General features: G+C 44.5%; 1 protein-coding gene across 2 annotated transcripts; it reads right to left on the minus strand.

Moving 5' to 3' along the window:
• Positions 1-4,708: 4,708 nt before the first annotated feature.
• On the minus strand, positions 4,709-9,437 carry Spry1 (sprouty RTK signaling antagonist 1). 2 transcript variants are annotated; one of them, XM_051185781.1, is made up of 2 exons: positions 9,223-9,437; positions 4,709-6,783 (listed from the first exon to the last, which is right to left on the minus strand). In XM_051185781.1, exon 2 carries the CDS (start codon positions 6,726-6,728, stop codon positions 5,787-5,789), a length of 942 nt encoding a protein of 313 aa, XP_051041738.1. In that variant the 5' UTR covers positions 6,729-6,783; positions 9,223-9,437; the 3' UTR covers positions 4,709-5,786. The 2 variants fall into 2 exon arrangements, with proteins under 2 accessions (XP_051041738.1, XP_051041737.1); XM_051185780.1 differs by lacking the exon at positions 9,223-9,437 and adding an exon at positions 8,503-8,651.
• Positions 9,438-20,805: the final 11,368 nt, after the last annotated feature.

Consider the following 20,805-nt stretch of genomic DNA (forward strand, 5'->3'; position numbering starts at 1 on the left):
CTTCAGATCCTTGGTGGCTGTACCATTTACCCCCACCTTCTTTCTCCCTGTTGGCTTTGTACGGCCCTCTGACAGCTACACCAACCCACCTTGGGTAGTTCCCAAAACTCTTGAGGCTAAAGATAGCTCAGTCTGGAGAGTGCTTGCATCCCAGGCTGGATGCTATGAGTTCAGACCCCAGCACTGCATAGGCAGGGAGTGGCCACAGCACCCAGGTGTAACCCCAGCACTCTGGAGTAAAGGCAGAAAGATCAGACGGTCAAGGTCATTGCAGCTACACAGTAAGTTCCAGGTCAGATTGGACCACTTGAGACTCTGTTTCAAAAACCAAACCAAAAACCAAAACCCAAAACAATGGACCACCTCTCAGCCTATCACCCCACTGCCACTGCGCCTCTCCCAGGGCCTCTGCTGGCCACTCTCCCTGTGTCCACCCACAGTGAATCACACCCATGCAACAGAGACACCACTGTCCCACTTGCCAGGGGCCCAAACATTTGTATCACTCCCAGTTGTCTCCTCTGTCACAAACGCGCACACAAATAGCCTAATAGCCCTGAGGCTTTCTGTTCTTCATCGGCTTGCATTTCCAGTTCCATTCTTTCAACCTCCAGACCTTCCTTCTCTGGGCTGCTCTCCTCACCTGACCTCTGCTTTTCCTTTCACATCTTCTAGACTCTAGAACATTTGTACACTCAGTGTTAGGGTCATGGCAGCTGCTTCCGAGTCAAAAGCCAAGGTCCCTCTCAGAGAGTCTGGGTAGAAGGGTTTTGCCCATCAGTGATACAGCCGAGGGTATGTTCTCTCAGAAGACTGTAACACTAGCACCTTTGGCTGGCAAACAATGAGTTGGGTTTTCTCCTATCCTTCACGTCTACTTTCTGGTGCTCGTCTTTCTCGAACTACCACTTAATACACTATTTTAACAAATTTTCTCAATTTTATTGTAAGTTAACCTGGAACATCCATCCTGCGCACCCATCTTTCCTGGTCTCTCACCTCCCTTCCAGCCACTTGCTATGAAGACAAATGCAGTATGCTTACTTGTTTTTCAGTAAAGTTTATCTTGACTACTAGATGGTGGTTATAGGCAAATAGCCGTCTGGCACTGAGCTTTTCACACCCAAGATACAGAGTGGCTTTTATCACTGCTCAGTTTCTTTCTACATAAAAAATTAAGATTCCGTGATGACTTTTTCAAATACCAGAAGACATCTTGCTAAGCAGCCAGTTCAAAACAGTCCTAGGCTCTCTACCGGCTCTTGCAATTAGAATTATTACCATGCCCAGTATGGAATTATCTGACAGATAACATCCTTTTAAGAGCACAGAAAAGGACCCTTAATGAAGCTTTTTGATCATTGTTGTTGATCAGAAAAGATGGTAAGAACCCACACCCAAGTTTACACCTATACACCAAATTGTTGTTGCTTCTTGCCAAACATAAAGAACCTTTCTGGTCTATTATCACCAAGAAGACATAACTGGACAAACACAGGCTCAGCTTGAAGCTAATTTTAATGTTAACACATGAAAAATAACCATGGCAACAGAGCCATTTGCCACTTGTTCTGGACACCTGAGTAAACACATGGAGAAGTCGGGTCCATTCCTTAACTCACAGTCAAGTATATTAATTATGAAGCAAAGACTGATAAGAAGAATGGGACAGTAAAAGCGATGTGTAGCCAGAAGGCAGAGCTGTCTGCAAAATGAGGGGAAAATCCTATACCGAATGAAAGAGCCCTAGCCAGTCCCCAGACACCACATGCTATCACCTCCTGAAGCCAGGGCTTTGCTTCATCTCAAAATGAAGATGGCAAGCTAGCTAAGTCCGTTCCAAAACTGCCTGATAGTCACCCCAGAAACCTTTTGAAACAGTGCAGGTCCCGTCCCTGGAGAATCTTCACAACAGGTCTGACATAGGTCTGACCTGTGAATCTGAAAATGTTTAACCAGCAACCTGCTTTCATGCCTGACAGAGAAACATTAAAATACACCGGCTGACACTTGCCTCCACACTCCGTGGCCTGGCCTGAGTTCAGTCTCTGGAACCTACATGGTGGACAGAGGATGACTCCACAGGATAGCCCTGGAACCTCCATCCTGTGCACTGCAGCATGTCCGTGCCCCTCCCCCATCAAACACACAGAAAATAAAAAGACCTTTCGAAGAGCTGTACGCTGGGATCCATCTGCAGCTCTAACAGTCTACCGTGCATGAGTACAGCTTGGCAATGAGAGCCTGTGACAGTAACTGCCGGGTACACTTATGGGTATTTTAATTGTGCTATACTCATGAGTTAGTGACGATGAAGAACAGATCTCGACTATCATTTAGCCAAAAGAAGAATTTAAGTTTATAATGTTTAAAAACCCTCCTGGAGCTGAAAAGACAAAACAAACAAACAAAAAAAACAAAAAAAAAAAAAAAAAAAAAAAAAAAAAAAAAAAAAAACCACAGTGGGGATGTGGTAGTTAAAGGCCCATCTAAACACTTCTGATTCGGTAATTGGTATATTCCAAAAGGAGCCAGTGTTCTTATACAGCTTTATGTAAAATCTGCCACAAACTTCATCACTTTTTTTAATGGAAAGATAATTTCAAAATAAAATAAAGCCTCTTGTTTTAATGTTCCTTGTTAAGTATTTTCCCCTCTATGCTCAGAAAGCAGATTTTTTTCAATTTGAGTATTTGTGTACAACTCCAAATAAGATTTTTTTTAAAAATCTTAGGTGATTAGCTTTCATTTCCTTTCCATTAAAGACCACTGTTTTTAAGTAACAGCTAGAACAGTCTATGGTGTGAACTGTATTTAAAGATTCACCTTAGGCCCTCATAGAATGGAACTTGTCTTACTTTGGCTATTTGTCCTTTCTTCTGGGTTACATCTTACAAGCTTTATAGTACAGGGCATCACTCAATTCAGAAATCCCACATGGCTTCCACTCTCCAGTTAAATTATCTAAGTAAATAATTACGTCTTTAAAATTAAAAACAGAAATTGGCATTAGGAAAATACACCAGAAATGAACCATTTGCTCAATACCAAGCCAGCACCATGAGTGGTTGGGGCATCTACAATACTAGCACACCAGAGCCTGAGGCAGGAGGAGTGGAAGCTCAAGGCTAGCCTGAGCTACATGTTTTGTTTGCTCTTAGCTTTTTTTTTTTTTTTTTAAGGCATCCAGTCTGCCATGGGTTCCAGCTGAAGTAGAATGGCTAAGTGTAAGAATGAAAAGCATAAGCCCAGTGTGCTCTTCCTGCCAACATTATCAAGTTCATGGCAGTGCTCAGGGTTAGTTAGGTGCAGAAGCCCAAGTCTCTAGAACTTACAAGAGACAACATCACAGAGAAGCTCTCTAATCTATGAAGAATCAGAGCTATGCTTTACCAATCTGACAGACTTATCAGCAGGGCCCAACTTCAAACCTTTGCCACTTCTGAGCAGACTGAAGTTATCAGAGAATGAATACTACGCTTGCAACAAGCTCTCCGTCTAGAGCTGGCACTAAAGCCCCACATCGTATAGCTGGTACTAAAGTCCTACATGCAGAGTGTTTTCCCTTAAAAAGATCTCAGTTGCTTTTAGACTAAGCCAATGCTTCTCAGCCTGGTTACTACAGCTCAAGTTGGAATTCACACCAGTCCTTAACTACACAATATCTGACAGCGACTGAAAAAGCCAGAGCTTTGAACAGCCTGCTGCTGACAGACTCCAGTAAAGCGCCAGTTCAGGAAAATGCTAAACACTAAGACACCAGTGAAAAGAATACTCAAGTTTATATACTACATATTTCAAAGTAGTCTTTGAATACGAATATTCATTTAAAATGTCCCCTTGGGGTGCCAAGCTGAGAAAATGTTTAACTACAAAATATCATGATGCCAACCAGAAGCTTTAGTGACCTAACAGAAAACGACTTCAAGTTTCCCCATCACACCCCGATAAAACAGGAAAGTGGGTGGGTGGCTTCCGGTGCCTGGACTTGAATTAGCCACCATCCTCCTTTCCAATGCAGAAGGCCAGGTCAGTGACCTGGGGAGACTGCGGTCTACAAACAAAACCTAAGATGCAAAAGTCTACCAGACCTCACGATTCCAGGTCCAGAGTCACTTGACCAGCCCCAATAGTAAAAGCATCAAAATTTTGTTTCCCCATGGGAAACTTCAGGCTTATAGGATACCAAGCGCAGCTGGGGGACATCCATCAAAGGAAAAAGCAAGGCTGCCACAGGAAGGTTCCTGGACAGCTCTCTGGCATATTATGAGCTTTCTTTGGCAATCCTAATTCCTAATTATGAAAATGCTTGTTAAAGTGACAGTTCCAGAGGCTCTTAGCATGTTTACCTCACTAAATCATTTAAGCCCTAAGGTTGGAAACTAATCTCTGAAGGCCATAGTTAAGATAAACACTTGTAAAAAATGTAGTTTTGCCTCATCAAGAAACTATGATATGAACAAAACTCATATTTATGAAATAAAGTGGGGGCATTAATCTAAAAAAAAAACCTTCACTTTACAAAGTAACTGACTCACTTGGGTGTTTGATGAAACAATTCAGACCACAGAATTTTGACTAAAGGACTTTGCAGGAAACATTCCGTTTAAAACTTCAGCCCGGACTTTATAACTTAAAGTCTGAAAAGCTTAAATCAAGTAACAATCCCACAGCAGTACAGGCTGAAAAATAAAAGATGAAATCAAGAGACAGTTTCATTAATTAATATATTTTCTGCATTGTAGTTAACATATATGTACTTTATGTACTTTCTTCGAGTCACCTTGTTTTTCATGAAGTAGTGATATGTTATATTCAGACATGAGTACATTTCAACAGTCTTTTGCAATAAATATCATAAAATAATAGAGATTCGCATAATAAATATTCTTTACAATAAAAAAGTTTAACAGACTTTTTGTCTTAAAAATAGCCAGGATTCAACTTTGTGATTTATACATATAATATACAAAAAGCACCACAATCTGTGGTTAAGGCAATGAAAACACAGGAAGGATTGGAAATACCCAGCTGTTAAAAGAGTCAAAAGGCCAGTCAGAGGCCAAGGGCACCTTAGGGAGCTGTAGCTCTGAGCTGCCTAGGGGCAGATCAGGCAGGAATGTCAACTAGTTACCAACTGCCCTCAGTGAAGTGGGGGTGGGAAGGGTAGTCCTTCACAGACACAGGGCACTAGAGGAGGAACAAGGAGGATTAGCCAACTTCATCTCTACTGTGAAGACTGCCATTGCAGAATGAATACAGAACTATGACAAAAAGGGTGTGGAGGGTGACCTACTGCCATCTCCCCAGCGCACTGTGGGGAGAATCTGAGGGCTGGAGGGAGAGGGCAGCAGGTTGTTGCCGAGCAAACCGTGTTTGTTCTAAGGAGTAGATTCCTCCCATTTGACTTGGGGGTGGGAGGCTAAGATAGCTCTCATCAGAGGCAGATTAATATATAGCTTATGTAAGCACTTACACGGTTACTTTTTAATAAACCACACCAAGTCCCTGATCCCACAGTACCCGACCCCAAACATCTCTCAGCCAAGTCTGGGCGTGCACACATCCTCACGAACACAGCTGGAAAGCTGATGCAGCACAAGGCTCCACAGGACTCCCAGCTCCCAGAACCCTTGAGGTGGGTGAGGGCAAGCTGGGCACAGTTTCACAGTCCACTCCTACTGAGGATCATCAGAGACAGGAGAGACTCAAGGAGAAATACCACATTTCGTAACAGCCACAGTTTGGAAGCTAGACATTCAGGAGGTCTAACCCACCTCCAGAAATCATGACAGCTTGCCCTGAGCCCTTGAGGGGCAGCTCTCCAGCTTACAATACACAGTGTTGGAGTTCCTACACCTGCAGCCAGGGCGGTGGGTCCAGTCGTAACAGCCCCTGCACAGCTTCAGGCAGCCCTTGGCAGGAGGGTAGCAGAGTAAGCAGGGCAGGCATAAAGACAGGGCTCCCATGCATAGGTATCTGAAGCAGCAGTGGGACTGTGAACAGGAGCACGGGTTATCCGAGTAAGAGCCCCCATCATCATCGTTGGAGCAGTGGTAGAAAATGCCCTTGACCAGGCACATGCAGGTCCCATACTCCACCATGCTCTCTGCGGAGCAAAGGCACTGCCGGTCACAGGCCAGACAGGAGGGCAGAGCCCGGGGGGCGGTACACTCTCCACACTTGCACTTGCCACACTGTTCACAGATGAACTTGTGCTGGGTGGGGTCCTCCTTGAAGGAACCCTTCAAGTCATCCACAAGCAGCTGCTTGGGTTGGGTCCGGATGACCCTATCTGACCTATGACCCGGGATGGGCCTGGTGGGTGGAGACCTTCCCAACAGGCCCTGCTCGGAAGTCGCACTGCTGCTGCTCCCTGAACTGGCTGCGCTTCCGGTGCTGGTTGACCTGCTCAACACGGAGCCCCTGGCATTGCCGGCGTGGCTGGCAGGTCGGTGCTCATAGCTGTTATTCACATTGGCTGGTATGATTTCATGAGTCCTCTCCTGCTTTTCGGGTCTTGGCGCAGTGCGAGGAGCTGGTCTTCGCACTACTGAAGGTCCCTCTGTGTATTCATTGCTGCCTCTGATGGCCTTGATCTGGTCTAGGGACAGAATTGCAGCAGGCTGAGTGTCCCTGTCATAGTCTAACCTCTGCCGGCCTTCCAGGGCCGGTGGCTGAATGACCACTAGGGAAGTGTGGCTGCCATGCTGACTTGGGGGATCCATGTGGAGTGATCTCCGGTTCCGGCAGTCAGCGGGAACCTGGCATGCATCGGAAATCCTAAAGAAGAGTGAGAGAGAAAATAAATGAAAGTATTTTGGGGAGGGGGCTCCTGTCAAGTAACAAATTGCCTAAACCACCTGGTAATGACGGCCTCCATCAGCCGATTTCAATGATGCAGAATCCTGGCAGGAGTCCAACTCCAAAAAAAACAAAAAACAAAGATTGTAGAGGGCCAAATTACAGGAAGAAAGCAAGCAAAAAAGACCTCATGCCACAAAAATTAGAAGTTGCTCTCCAGCTTCTAAAAAGCAGAGGAAGTCATGTCTTCCTGTTTGCAAACCTAACAAATAATTAAAATGAAATATGCCTTCGAAGGGAGCTCTCAGTGTGCACCCTGGAACTGTTCTCAGAGTTTGCTATCAGTTCACGTAAGGAAAACGTCAGCTACTTTTTAAAGATTAAGAATGGCTTTAGTGCTATGGCCTCTTGGCCATTTGTACGCTGTTAAGAGCTTTAGATTAATGAGAAAATTAATCAAGGCAATTTCCAAAACACTGGATATTCCAAGCTCACGTGGCTGTTTTGAGCACAAGTCTGGCTCTAAAGCTCATCTGTGAGATGAGAAAAAGAATATACAAGGAATGCAGAGGACAGCGGCTCTGGTTTTCTTACTGGCACTAGAGCATACACACAAACTCTGGACAGAAGTTTCTTTAAAGGTTAAACAAGGCTCACTCACCTAACAAGAATTAACTTTAATGCGCAAGAGTCAAGCCTACAGAGCAAATGAGCCCTTTAGGTCCCTTTGCATTATCTTTATTTCCTTTCATTCATCTACACCACAGACCTTGGTTTTCAAAAAGCCCTGAATTGGAGCTGCTTTATGTAGCACTAACATCTTGACACAATAAACACGTTTTCACGTCAAGAAATAATTTCCAGTATATAACAAATTCTTCCTAAAACTGCACAAAAGCTGACGTTTCCGTTTCCAGGCAGTAGGTATCTAGGATATTTTTCACACAAATGCCCTCCAAACCCACAGATCTACCCTGATTCATGAGGGCACTTGAATTAGATTCCAAAAGAAAACAAAAAGTCTCAAGGAAAGGCAGCTTGCTATGGATGCTAACTAATGCTCCTAGACTACATATGTAGCTTCTTGGGGGCCTCTCTAGCTTATTCTACCTTCTCCAAACACGAGAAACACATCCATAACAGCACGTTTTAATGACGAACTCCTCAACAACACTAGAAAACAGCCAGTCGTTACTCCCGTGCCCTATCTATTTTTTTTTTAAACTTAAAACTCCAAAACGAAGACCTTAAATGTGCCTAGTCTCATCCACAAGAAAGGAAGACGTGGGAATGGCTTGAGTAATGAAACCCCCAGGCATAGCTTTAATTCGCATTTTACAGGGCATTCCCAAGCAAGTTCGCTCTGGCGGGGCACCTCGGCGCCCGCACCCGCCCGGAGAGGAGCCGGTGCGCGCAGACAGCTCTGTGAACAGCACTGCCGAGCGCTTGGGCCCCCGCACCGAGGTCTCGGAGACTCTCTGAGCCGCGGCGGCACCGGCGGGGGAAAGTTATGAATGAAAACAGCTCGCGGGCGGGAGGAGGCAGCGCCCTCTCCCCGTGTCGCGAGGCACTGCGCTTGGAGCACAGGCGGCCGCTGGCTCCCCAGCGCCATCGGGTGCCGCGCGCTTGGCACGGGCTGCGCGACGACCGCCAGGATCGCCCGGCCCGCCCCGGCCCGCACCTGCCGCCCGCACTCACCTCGGCCTCCGCGGCGCCGGCCCGGGGCGCCGAACGGGCGGGGTGCGCGCCGCATCAAGCGCGGCGGGGCGGCCGGGCGCTCATAGCCCGCGCTGCGGCCTCGGCGGCCCCCGGGCAGGGGCGCTTCTCCGCGGTTGGCGGCGGCCGAGGGCGGCTCCGGGACATCCGCCGGGTGCGCGCGGCGCCCACTCCACAGCACCGTCCTGTCCCGGTCGTCAGGCGCGCGGCCCGGCGTCGTCCCGGGCGCTCGGGTCCCCGCAGGTCCGCGTCCCCGCAGTCGCCACGCCGGCTGCAGACGAGCAGAGACAGAAACACGTGAGTCCCTTGCCAGCCCGGGACGCTGTCCTCCTTGCCGCGATGGACAGCCACGAGCCCGGGACACACGCGGTCGTGCACGTTTTGCCCCCACGGAATGCCCAGCAGTGAAAAGCGCGTCCGAGCGGCGCGTCTGCTCGAGGCAAGCCCGCACTCGGGGACGGCAAAGTCAGGTCTGGCACGAGCGCCCGGCTGCTCGGTCGCCAACAATGCGCACAGACACGCGGGTGCGCGGCGATGCCAGCCCGCGTCCGCACACGCGGAACTCGCTGCCCGGCTACGGGAAAGCGAAAGGATCCAGCTCTCCTACTGCAGGGCCGACCGCAGAGCGCCGGGCACCGAGCTAGAGCCAGCTCCGAAAACGTCCAGGTCCTTGAAAAAAAAAAAAAAAAGCACCATTCTCACCTGATCTCGCCAGGTCCTGAGCGGGAGGGCAAGACTCTTGCCTAGTGCAGAGCCCGGGGCCGGACTTCCCGACACATGCACGCCGCCTGCAGCCGCTCTTTAGCCCGCAGAACTCAGGCTGCGGGGCCGCCGCAAACTCCTGCGTGCTGAGCACTCGCGCGCGGGCTCCGCAGCATTTCAGCGTCGCCGCCACCTCCACCTCCACGCTGGGACCCGCCCCCGGTGATATCATGTGTCAATCACGCGGACTGCGCGAAAACCCGGAGCAGGATTTTAGCGATCGTGGATGTGGACTCGAGGACGCTCTGAAGAAGCTGCCTGTGAGCGCAACTGCACAGCAACACTCGTTCCAGGGCCCCTGGCAGTCAGGGAGCTGTCAGCCTCCAGTGTAAGGGAACTGGTGCATTCGCCCTTATAAGATGAGTTAGAAAAGAGCTGTGAAGAACATTAAACAAAAACAAAAAACAAAAGAACAAGAACAACAAAACTTATACACCTCTCCACCGGTCCCAGGTGGAGGGAAAATGTGTGCTGATACAGAAAGATAATAGCAAAGTTCAAAGCATGTGAAATGCGAAAGCTCCCGAAAGGACAGTCATTTTTGCAAATGTAATATAATGATACGCGCCACAGGGTGGGATTTCCTGCTGTGGGATTTTAGTTATTGCTCCGGTTCGGTTTGTGATATGATCCCAAAAATTACATGAAAAACAAAAACAAAACAACACTCAAGTCCTTCCTGTTTGTTTGTCACAAACACCAACTTTTCTTTAAAAATCAACAAACGGCAAAGTAAAATAAGCATAACTCATAAAGAAGTTTTAGTTTTATTCACATGTCTGTCACAAGGTGAGGGGACTCTAGTAAGTAGGGAGTGCTTTTTGCTTCCTTACAAACTCTGGGATTTTGGACATTTATTATCAGAATGATGTAGCTCAGGACAAAGTGAAAAGAACTATATGTGCAACTAAAAATTCCATAGAGGGTTTTTTAAATAACCTAAGACCCCAAAAATTATAAATAGGAAATATTTTCCCAGGGAACTTTATCAGGAATAGTTTTGATAAACCACAGATCTCCAGGGTCTAAATCATCCATGAATGTGAGAGTGGATATTTTGGGCTCAAAGTTAAACTCCTAACAGTAACAGTGGGTTTTTAAAAGCTTTTTGTTGTTGTTGTTGTTTGCATACTTCATTTTCAAGCGTCCAAATGCTTTTAGAACATAGCTGTGCGTGGAATTGCATGTGAGAAATCCAGGACACTCCTGCAAAGAACATCCTCAATAAGAAAGGCCACTAGAGGATAATACAGCATACTGGAATACAGGAAGCTAGCTGTCTGTTCACCTTCATGCTAGGAAATGTGTTAAAAGTCATATTTTCAAATGTAAAGCTGGTGGGGCTTTTGTATCTTGTCTGTTTTCCCCCAGATGTAGCAATGTAATAAGGCCTGACAGCAGTGGCTGTTTCTTGAGACTGGATTGGAAGGGTCAAATCAAAAATACAAGATCATACCAGAGTTTTTTGTTGTTGTTGTTGTTGTTTATTTGCTTTGAGCTTCCCAGTTGTCTGCACAAATCTGGGGGAGAGGTCAGTTCACCAATGTGATAAAACAAGGACAGGCAGCAAGGAACAGTTTTAATTACACGGCACATAAAAATATAATTTCAAAGATTTTTATTAAAACACACTTCAGAGTATTCCAGCCAGAGATGTGCTAAAAAAAAAAAAAAAAAAAAAATTCCTAAGTCTTAAAAATTATAGCAACAATCCATGAGTTTTTGTCAGAAATGCTATCATCATGGATCATGCTTTATTTCAAAACCGAATGGTTGCACTAAAGTGATTCTCTCCTATGCCTCCTCTTTGTTTCCTTAGATGCCACATTCCTACTTAGGATCAGGGTAGACTTGTCGCCTTGAATCTGGAAGACATTTAATGAAGTCTGCTTCACCTTTTTATTTCCCGCAGTCATAAGATTTGAGAGAAATTAAAAATGTGTAGCTCAAAACAGAGCTTCCTTTTTATTTAGTAAACTTAATCGCAGTGAGTTTAGTCTAGAAATAAACAACTGGTGTAGGAAACATTTTTGAAAAAGAGGATGTAAGGGTCAGTGGGGAAATCACAGTAATTTCTAGTTCCCTATATCAAGATCTGTCTAAATAGAGTGGCGTGTTCTTCAGTTTCATGGGAAACACAATTAGCCATGTCCTTTGTTGAAAGAGAATAAAGTGACAAACTCATCTGGCAAATGCTTCAGAAGTGCTAGTGACTTAAAAGAAATTAAAGGACTCAAAGACTTGTTGATTTATTTATTTGCCCAAATAAAAACATCAGAGCCATTGTGTGTGTGCATGCATCCAGGCTGACAAGCAACACCTTCTGCATTTCCTAGTATTTAGTCATAAGTTACCTTATTAATAGTGAAATTAACTATATTATCATTCATAGCCTTGCATCCTGTTGAGAAACAAACTTGAAACCAAAACATCACAGAAGTTGGCCATCAGAGGAGCTGGATCCATCTATAAGAAGCCAGCAATGGGAATTTTCCTTCCTTTCCTTTTAGGGCAATAATCACTGTATTACTGAGAGTCCTCAGAAAAGCTGCAAGGATGGGCCATGTTATTTTCAGTTTCCTTTTGTGAACAGCCTTTGTAGAAGACAGAAATAGACTAACCTATCCTGTAAGATCTCCATAAACATTCATTTTCAGAAGTATAGTTCTCACCTTCTAATACTCAAATTCTGCAAATGGGAGAGATGACACATGCTGCACGGAGGAGATGACACCCAATGCTCTAGACTCTCAGCCCCACTGTGTGTTTGGTCTCCAGTGAGCTGGTGATCTGAGCTAGCACCTCTCTCCTCAGGTGCAGGTGAATCCGTGTCAAGGTTCACACAAACACAGCTGTTCACCCACGAGAGAGTTCGCACAAGGAAGCAGGTCTGCCTCAATACAAAACAGGCATTTCTTACCTAGCCAACAGCACACTAAATCCTGATCCTGGCCCTGGCTCCCTCTTCATTTTCCTAAGGAAGCAAAGGGAGCCATTTCTTTTGCTCTTCTAACTTGGGATGAGGAGCAAAAGGTCCCTTAAAGTAATGAACTTGATTCTTCAGTTCTGGTCAGCAACAGTTCCTAATCTGAGCTCTCCCTAACACATTCATCACTACAGATGTGCGTAAGAGCCTCATTAAAACAGAGCAGTAAGGAAAACCACATTATCTTTTCATTAAAACACATAAGGTTTGAAACATCTCCCAGGGCTTGCCTACTTTAATGTTTGTTTCCTAATGAAACCACAGTTTGCCCTTTACTTATGAAAAAGTAGCATATTGTAGGTCACTCTAAGCAAAAGTCACAAGAAGTTTAATCATGTATACTTAATTTCCGTACTTTATAATTGTCAGGGCATTTAAAATAATCCCATTAAAAGAATGAGTTTCTCTCTGAGTGTTGGTTGTGCACACCTTTAATCCCATCATTTAGGAGGCAGAGGCAGGCAGATCTCTGTGAGTTCGAGGCCAGCCTGAGCTACAGAGTGACGAGTTCCAGGACAGGCTCCAAAGCTTCACAGAGAAACCCTGCCTCATAGTGATTGATCAGGTACAAGCACATACAAAAGTCTGAGTTTTAATTGTGTCCTCCTTCTGCTCCATGGTCTCACATCTCAAATGTGCCCTGCTTGTCCCTAGGCCCTCTGTCCAGTATTGCAAACAGGCAGGTAGGAAGAACACTGCGTTCTGAAGCAAGCTGGATGGAGGACCCCCTGGAAGAAGTCCCAGCTCTGCCTTGTGCAGCTAAGTGATCTTTGGCTTCTCCTGAAGCTAACAGAAACACTGTAGACTTCTGATGCCCTGATACTCCAGATGAGTCAACACATACAAGTGCTTTGTGAACTGGGAAAAATCTATAAATAATTAGTTAGTGTTGTGTCAACATAATGTATAAAAAAGAAATGTGAGGACCTCCCTTTCCTGGAGCTTCATCCCTAAATAAGCTTAATTTTCCTTATAACTTTTTCATGTCAGTTGGATTTCATTTTCATTCTAACACAAATTTTTAGGTTTAACTGATTGTTTTGCCATATTCACATGTGAACATGTAGTGTGTGTGTTTGTGTGTATGTGTTTACAAGTGCACATGCATATCTTTTTTTTTCAGGAGTTGTCCATTAATATCAGGTTAAGCCATGTAAATTTAACATTTATCTGGAGGCTTTTAGTGATTTATCTTCTACTACCAGTTAAGACAATGAACATTGTAAACATTAAAATCCTCACAGGGGCTGAAAAAACAGCCACCTGCCCTAGTATGTACAAAACATATGATTGAAAATAAAAATAGAAAAATTTAAATCCTTACTATAAAATTTTAAACTCGTATTATTAAGAGTTTAAAAAACAAATAAATATTTATAAATAAGTTGAAGAACTTTAAAAGTCAAACTAAAAATATTTTTTAAAAACCTGAGGATGCTTCTACTTCTTGTCATATTTGTTGAGGACATTTACAATAGTTTTGGTCCTCCACAACAAATATCAGAGTTAGTAGCAAATGCAGCCCATGAACTATGGAAGTGTTTCAGCATCATGAAATTTTGTGTTGCTTTTGAAAACTGAAAGCAAAGGTTGGGTGGTGCACATCAATGAACAAAAGCTTCTTGAAGCGCCACCTATTGTTGGAAACAAGTCATTTCAAATTTGAGAGACAATGGAGAGCTTGGGGCTTGGACTTCAGTTTTTTAAAAAGTGTTTTTTACTTTTTCTTTTACAGATCACCATATAACTTTGGGTGTCAGTCTTCAGCAAAGTTACAAAATGCAGTCTGTATACACCAACTGCTTTTGAAGTAATTCCCGTGTGACACTACACTCACAGAAAGTTATGAGATTGATATAAAGAAATTAAAGAAGCATGTGACTTCTAACACATGAGAACCAATACAACCAAGAAGAGGACTTCCCAGAAGATGTGTGTACTTTCTCCAACCGTGACCAAAATATAACTGATTGGGTATTGTCAATTTTGGAAATGCCTCCATCAGATTACCTGTAGGCATTTTCTTGATTAATGACTGACGTGGGCAGGCTGTCACTAGAAAAGCAGTCCGAAACTATTTAAGAAAGCAGGCTGAGCAAGTCATGGGGAGCAAGCCATTAAACAGTGTATCAGTTCCTGCCTCCAGGTTCCTGCCTTGAATTCCTGCCCTGACCTCCCTGAGTGATAGACTACAAATTGTAAGATGAAATAAATCCTTTACTCCCCGGAGTTCAATAGAAACCTGAGACAAAAAAAAAAAAAAAAAAAAAAAAAAAAAAAAAAACTTTCTTTACAATCCTCGTATCAATTAGACTAACATCACAGTCTCTTGAAAGATCTAATACCTTCTATATGGGGTGTTGGAATCACATCTCCCTCTGAGGCTGAGTTTGGGTTTTGTTAATGAATTCAATAGCACCAAGTATACTGAGAAACAGTTTGGGAACATGTCAACAGAAAATAACAAGATCAGGATTGTTACCTTGATTACGCTAAATCAAATGAAGGCACTTTTTAGACAGAAGGTTCCAAAATGCTTCCAATGGGATGGTGAGAGAGCTCAGGGGGTAAAAGCACTTACCATCAAGCTCAATGACCTGAGTTTAATCCCCAGGACCAAAAGTGTTAAGATCTCTCAAAAGAATAATAGAAGGAAAGAACCAACTCTCACAAGTTGTTTTCTGATCACACACACACACACACACACACACACACACACACACACACACACACACCCCAAACTTTAAAGTAATGGCAGTGTCCTGAAGTATGCATGCTGTACCCTGGAGGACAGGAAGGGAACTGGAATACAAGTGTCATAGGATCCATTTTTTTTTTTTTTTTTTTTTTTTTTTTAAGGTGCCTCCCATCAGGAGAACAGTGGTGGACAGGGAAATAAGGCAGCTTGGAATGGCAAACCTCTCTTTCAGATTTTCATCTTCCCTGGCTGAATTACTTCTTCAAATCTCCCTCCTTGAATACCAAACTTGTGACTTATACTTCAAACTCAAAATTTGGGGAGTAGGGAGATGGTTCAGTAAAATTCCTGGTTTTAAAGCAAGAGAACCCAAGTTAAAGCCCAGAACCCATGGTTTTGGTTTTTTTTTTTTAAACGCTGTGCCTAGTGTGTGACTATAATCTCAATACTGGAGAGTCAAAGACAGGCAGATCCTTAGGGTTTACTGACCAGCCAGCATAGATAGAGACCCTGTCTCCAAAAACAGGGACAGCTCCTTGGGAAGGGACCCCAAGCACACTTGCATGCATGTGCACATACACACATTATAAATTAATCAATTAACTAATATACTTTATTCATTTATCTATTATCCAATGTGCATGGCTGCATGTCTATCTGCACACCATGTGTGTACCTGGTAGAGGAATGGAAGGCATTGGACCTACAGGTGATTGTAGGCTGATATGGGTGCTCATTCATTAGTTCCGAGATGGCTCAGCAGTTAAAAGCACTGGCTGGTCTTCTATAAGACCCAGGTTCAGTCCCCTCTACCCTACATAGTGGCTCACAACTATCCATGATTTCAATTCTAGGAGATCTCACACCATTTTCTAAGATAGAACAGAGTACAAGTTACATATAACTGTAAAGTATAAGGCATTCTTGTAAGACAAAGGTCTTGAGCTTCATTGCAGGAAAAGTAGGGCTTATGGAACAGGAAAAGAAAAGGACAACTCCTTAGCAGGCTGTAGTCACTTTAGGATTGCAGCCAGTCTGCCAGAGCAATGTGAGGGCACCGGAAATTTCCTTTTGTAAGATTGTAATTGTCAAAATTGGGTAAGTAAGCTAAGGACAAATTACACCAGAATTTCAATGCTACAGTGAAGATTTGGGCTCCATCCCAAAGACAATGAAATTTCAGAATAGTACAAGGGAATTAGCCTGCGCAAGGGTCTCTTCCCAGAAAATTCATCTGACCACACTATTGCACCAAGAGGAGGCTGTTGTCCTGGGGCTGGCTGAGGGGTTGAAGAGACGACTTTGGAGCATCTGGGAGTGGCCATGTAAAAGGGAGAAAAGGGTCATATCCAAATTAACTATCCGTTCCCAAATGATGACATGGCAGAAGGTTGAAGTCTTCCCCACAGGGCTTAGCTAAACCTAAAAGAAATGGTAAGTTTACCTATCTTAGTCAGTCACACTAAGGGTTCTGACCGGAAGTAACCAGCCACAAAGGAGACTTGGACACACAGAGATCACTCGGCACTGGGGTCTTTAGGATGAAAAGGAGACTGTCCATCATAGAGAAGGATACTGTTTATCTGTTGTGTCCAACCATCAATGTTTGCAGGGAGATTGGTGGTGATGAAAGCTCCTAATGTTTGCAGCTTTATCTACCCACTTCAGGATCAAAGTTGAACACATAAGGCTGTTACACTGCTCTAGTCAAGCAGTGTTGATGTTCCATTGGAGTCAGTCAGGGCATCAAAATGGTTACCCCAAATTCTCCCAGTCGGGACAGTGGTAGGAACCTTTAGCGGTAACATAACTCAGACCCTACATTTACAGGAAGTCAGTCACACTGATACATATTCAGTAAATTAAGAGGTAGTATTGTGGTGAAATCCTTTTAAACTTTACCATGTATGTGGGTGCATGTGCTCACATCCATGTGACACAGAGTACATGTGGGGCTCAGAGGACAATTTGTGGATTGTCTCCCAGAGAAAGTCCTTCTGCCATGTGGATCCCAGGTCATCAACCTTAACAGCAAGCTCCTCTGCCCACTGAGCCCCTTCCCCGCTCCTAAATTCCTTTTTACACATTACAACCTATTGTCAAATTGTGTGGAAGAGTCCTGGACCTTGCTAACTTGCTGGGATTTCTGTGTATGGTGTTGGGGATACAAACATGAAAACAAGTTCCTGACCTAGAGGCACAGCTCTATTGATAGTGTTTGCTCAGCATGTTCAAAGCCCCGAGTTCAAGCCTCCAGCACCACATAAACTCATAAACCTCACAGTGGGCAGGTCTGTGATCCTAATAACCAGAAAGTGAATGCAAGATAATCAGGAGCTCAAGGTCATCCTTGGCTACACACTGACTTCAAGGCTAGCCTGGGCTTCATGAGACCATCTCTCAGAGAAAGGAAGGGAAGTAAGACATGACAAAGAGACAAAGAGAGAAAAAAGAAAAGAAAACAAAAAAGAAATGCCAAACTATAGCGTACTGCTCCATCCCACAACTGTTGATTTAAAGTCCAGGCAGAAAATTATATAAAGAATAGGCAACTACTGTATCAATCTGAAGTCACCAAGTAGTAATCAGGAGGCAGGCTTCTTCACTGAGTTCTGCCTTGGCTTTTCACACCAGGACTCCCATAGCCACCATGGAACTGCTGGTGGTACCCATGAACCATCAAGGTTTTCGCAAATGCACACAGGAAGAAACAAGAGCATGTTACGACTTACCACCACAGAAACCTCACTTCAGGACTGGGAGCACCTGTTCTTGGGGAGACAAGTTTGAAGAACTTGTAGCTGATGGCAGAAAAGCAGGGAAAATAGTCTGTCTGCAGCTGTTCTGTCCTTGTGTTGGATGCATACCTAGAGTGGGTATGGTAGTTTGGAAGAAAATGGCTTCCAAAGGAAGTGGCACTATTTGGAGGCATGACCTTGTTGGAGTAGGTGTGGCCTTGTTGGAGGAAGGATGTAACTGTGGAGGTGGGCTTTGGGGTCTCATATGCTCAAGCTATGCTCAATGTGCTGCACAGTTCACTTCCTGTTGCTTGCAAGTCAAGAGGTAGGACATTTGACTACTTCTCCTGCATCATATTTACCTGCTTACCACCATATCCCACCATGATGACAATGAACTAAACCTCTGAAAAAGTAAACCACCCAATTAAATGTCTTCCTTAATAAAAATTGCCATGACCATGGTGTCTTTTACAGCAATAAAAATCTTAAGCCAGTGGGCCAAGAAAGAAAGGCTGTAAATAGGAAATGGAGAGAGGAGAATGAATGAACAATATCGCCTTTTCATGAGTCTGTAAAAGCAGTCTCTGCCATCATGATGTGAGGCAGAAATAGCTGTGAACATGCTCCATTCCACACTGCTGCTTACTTTGCTATTGGGATCAATTATCTTCACCACAATTATTTTACATGCAAGAATTTCCTGTGCTTGTTTAGTGAGAACGGTTCTTTTGGTTAGTTAATAAGTATTTGTGCTATTTAGAAATGTTACAAGGAACAAGAGAAAGTGAATGCTGGGAATAAACAAATCATGATACACACACACACACACACACACACACACACATTTATATATACGTGACTTTGCACTCTGTAACCATGATGAAATTTTCCATGCCAGTGACTAACCTATGGGGAGATATTTCCTTCCTACACAATAGTCACTTGTTCTAGTAACACTTTTTCTAAAATGACTTTTAAAATATTTTAATTAATTAATATGTATGTGTGTATGTGCCATGTGAGTATAGGTGTCTGCAAAAGCCAAAAGAAGGTAATTAATTCCCTGGAGCTGGATGGATGGGTCATGAGCTGTCCAACATGACTGCTGGGAACCATACTTAAGTCTTCTTCAAGAGCACTGTTGAGGTGTCTCTCTCCAGTCCCTTGAAATGACTTTCTAGTGCTGACTTAGGCTTATTTGCACTCTATATCATTGCTGTGTATATGTCTAAAAAGGAAACTATAGGTAAAGCAGATTGATCAAGGTCCCTACAGGCCTTCACACTCAGAGTCTGGCCCATTTGGATTATCTTTGAGGCAGGGTATGATTGTGCCATTGCATTATTACTTATGCTGGGACAGAAATACCTCACCCAAGGCCTAAGGGGGAGAAGGGTCCTTCTGGCTCATGGTTTCAGAGAGGTCTAGGCCATCATCTTGGGGAAGCAATGGTGTCAGCAGCTGTCTGTGTTGGCAGGCGTGTGGGACAGAGACCTATTCGAGTGAGGGTTAACCAGGAACCAGGGCAGGTGTACTTTTAAACCTCAACCCTGAGTCAGATCCCACTTCCTAAAGGATCCACAGCCTTCAAAATCAAACCACAAGTTCAGATCTGGCCCAGACAGAGTGCTGGGCAAAGATGACAGCTCTACAGGGACTGTGCACTGCTCCTTAGTTTTCTTTCCAAACATCTAAGTTTTAACGTCAAGCTCTCTTGTTATCAGAAAGTGTAAGCAGCAGGCTTTTAGATACCATTGTGAATTCATATTGTCCACATAGCCCGGATGACAGTAACAACCTGACTGCCAGGCAGCCAGTGTCAAAGGCCTGAAGCGAGGACGGTGCTACGCACCTCAGCACTGAACACGCAATAACTAGCATGTCTTCTCTCCCTCCTTAGACGATAATGATCAGACACCCATCAAGTGGCAGGATAAGGGTGTGAACCTGTAGACAAAGCGAAGGGTGAGGAGGTAGGTGGTAGGAAGGAGAGGAGATGGTGGAAACAGATACTTGGGCTAGAGTAATAATCACAGGCTGCTCTGACCCTGAGGAGATAGCTGCCAGCAGCCAGTGCCCTGCTGAGCTCACAGACTCCTGAGGTGTCACAGCCACAGCACAGATACAGCTTTGGATTCCATGAAATTCCTTCCTCTTTTTACCATCTTTACTTGGGGGCCAGATTTGGTTCCTTATAACCAATAAACCCGAGAGACATCAAAGAATATGCTACCATTTATTTAAACAACCCAATCCCAGTCTTTAAGAAGAGAAGCAACAAATTCCCTTTGTTGTTAGTAGATCTCTCTTGGATTTAAGATTTGATGGGCCAGATCCAGTGTCCTTAGGGGTATGTGCTTCCCAGAAATCCTGATTGTTAGGCCACACACGACCTAGAGAGGCTACATAACAAGGAGAGCTCTATGGGGGACACACAACGATCTCTCTGGGGAAATAGAATTGATGTTGTGGATATACCAGGGGCAGGTGGGGTTGGAAACAGGAGGGATCAGGTTTGGAGGGGAGCGCCTTAGTTTTGGTTTCTATTGCTGTGAAGACAGCAACTCTTAGAAAGTGTTTAACCAGGGCTGGCTTACAGTTGCAGAGGTTCAGTACATTATCATCCTGGCTGGACATGGGGGTGTGCAGGCAGACGTGGTGCTGGAGAAGCTGAGAGTTCTTCATCTGGTCTTGCAAGCAACAAGAATTGAACTGTGACACTGGGCATAGATTGAGCAGGACCTCAAAGCCCACCCCCACAGTGATACACCTCCTAATAACACCACTCCTATGGTGGCCTTATTCTTTCAAACCACCACAGGGGGAGAGAGTGCTGGGAGAAATGACTGGAATTGGAGGGCATTTGGGGGGCAATATGGAAACCTAGTGCAGTGAAAACTTCTAGGAATCTATGGCGGTAACCCTAGCAAGGACTCCTAGTATAGAAGGATATGGAGCCTGACCGGGCCATCTTCTGTAACCAGGCAAGGCCTCCAGTGGTGGAACTGGATCACCAAGCCAGCCACAAACTCTTCGACCTCCGGTCTGTCCTACCTGCAAGATGAGCTGAGGCAATGTTGGTGCAGAACTTGTAGGAG

This window comes from Phodopus roborovskii, unplaced genomic scaffold, assembly GCF_943737965.1.
Source record: "Phodopus roborovskii unplaced genomic scaffold, PHOROB, whole genome shotgun sequence".
NCBI classification, from domain to species: domain Eukaryota; kingdom Metazoa; phylum Chordata; class Mammalia; order Rodentia; family Cricetidae; genus Phodopus; species Phodopus roborovskii.

What these genes read in the sequence shown, in the direction of transcription:
- Spry1 (XM_051185781.1), bottom strand. Translation starts at nt 6,728, where the DNA reads ATGGATCCCCCAAGTCAGCATGGCAGCCACACTTCCCTAGTGGTCATT.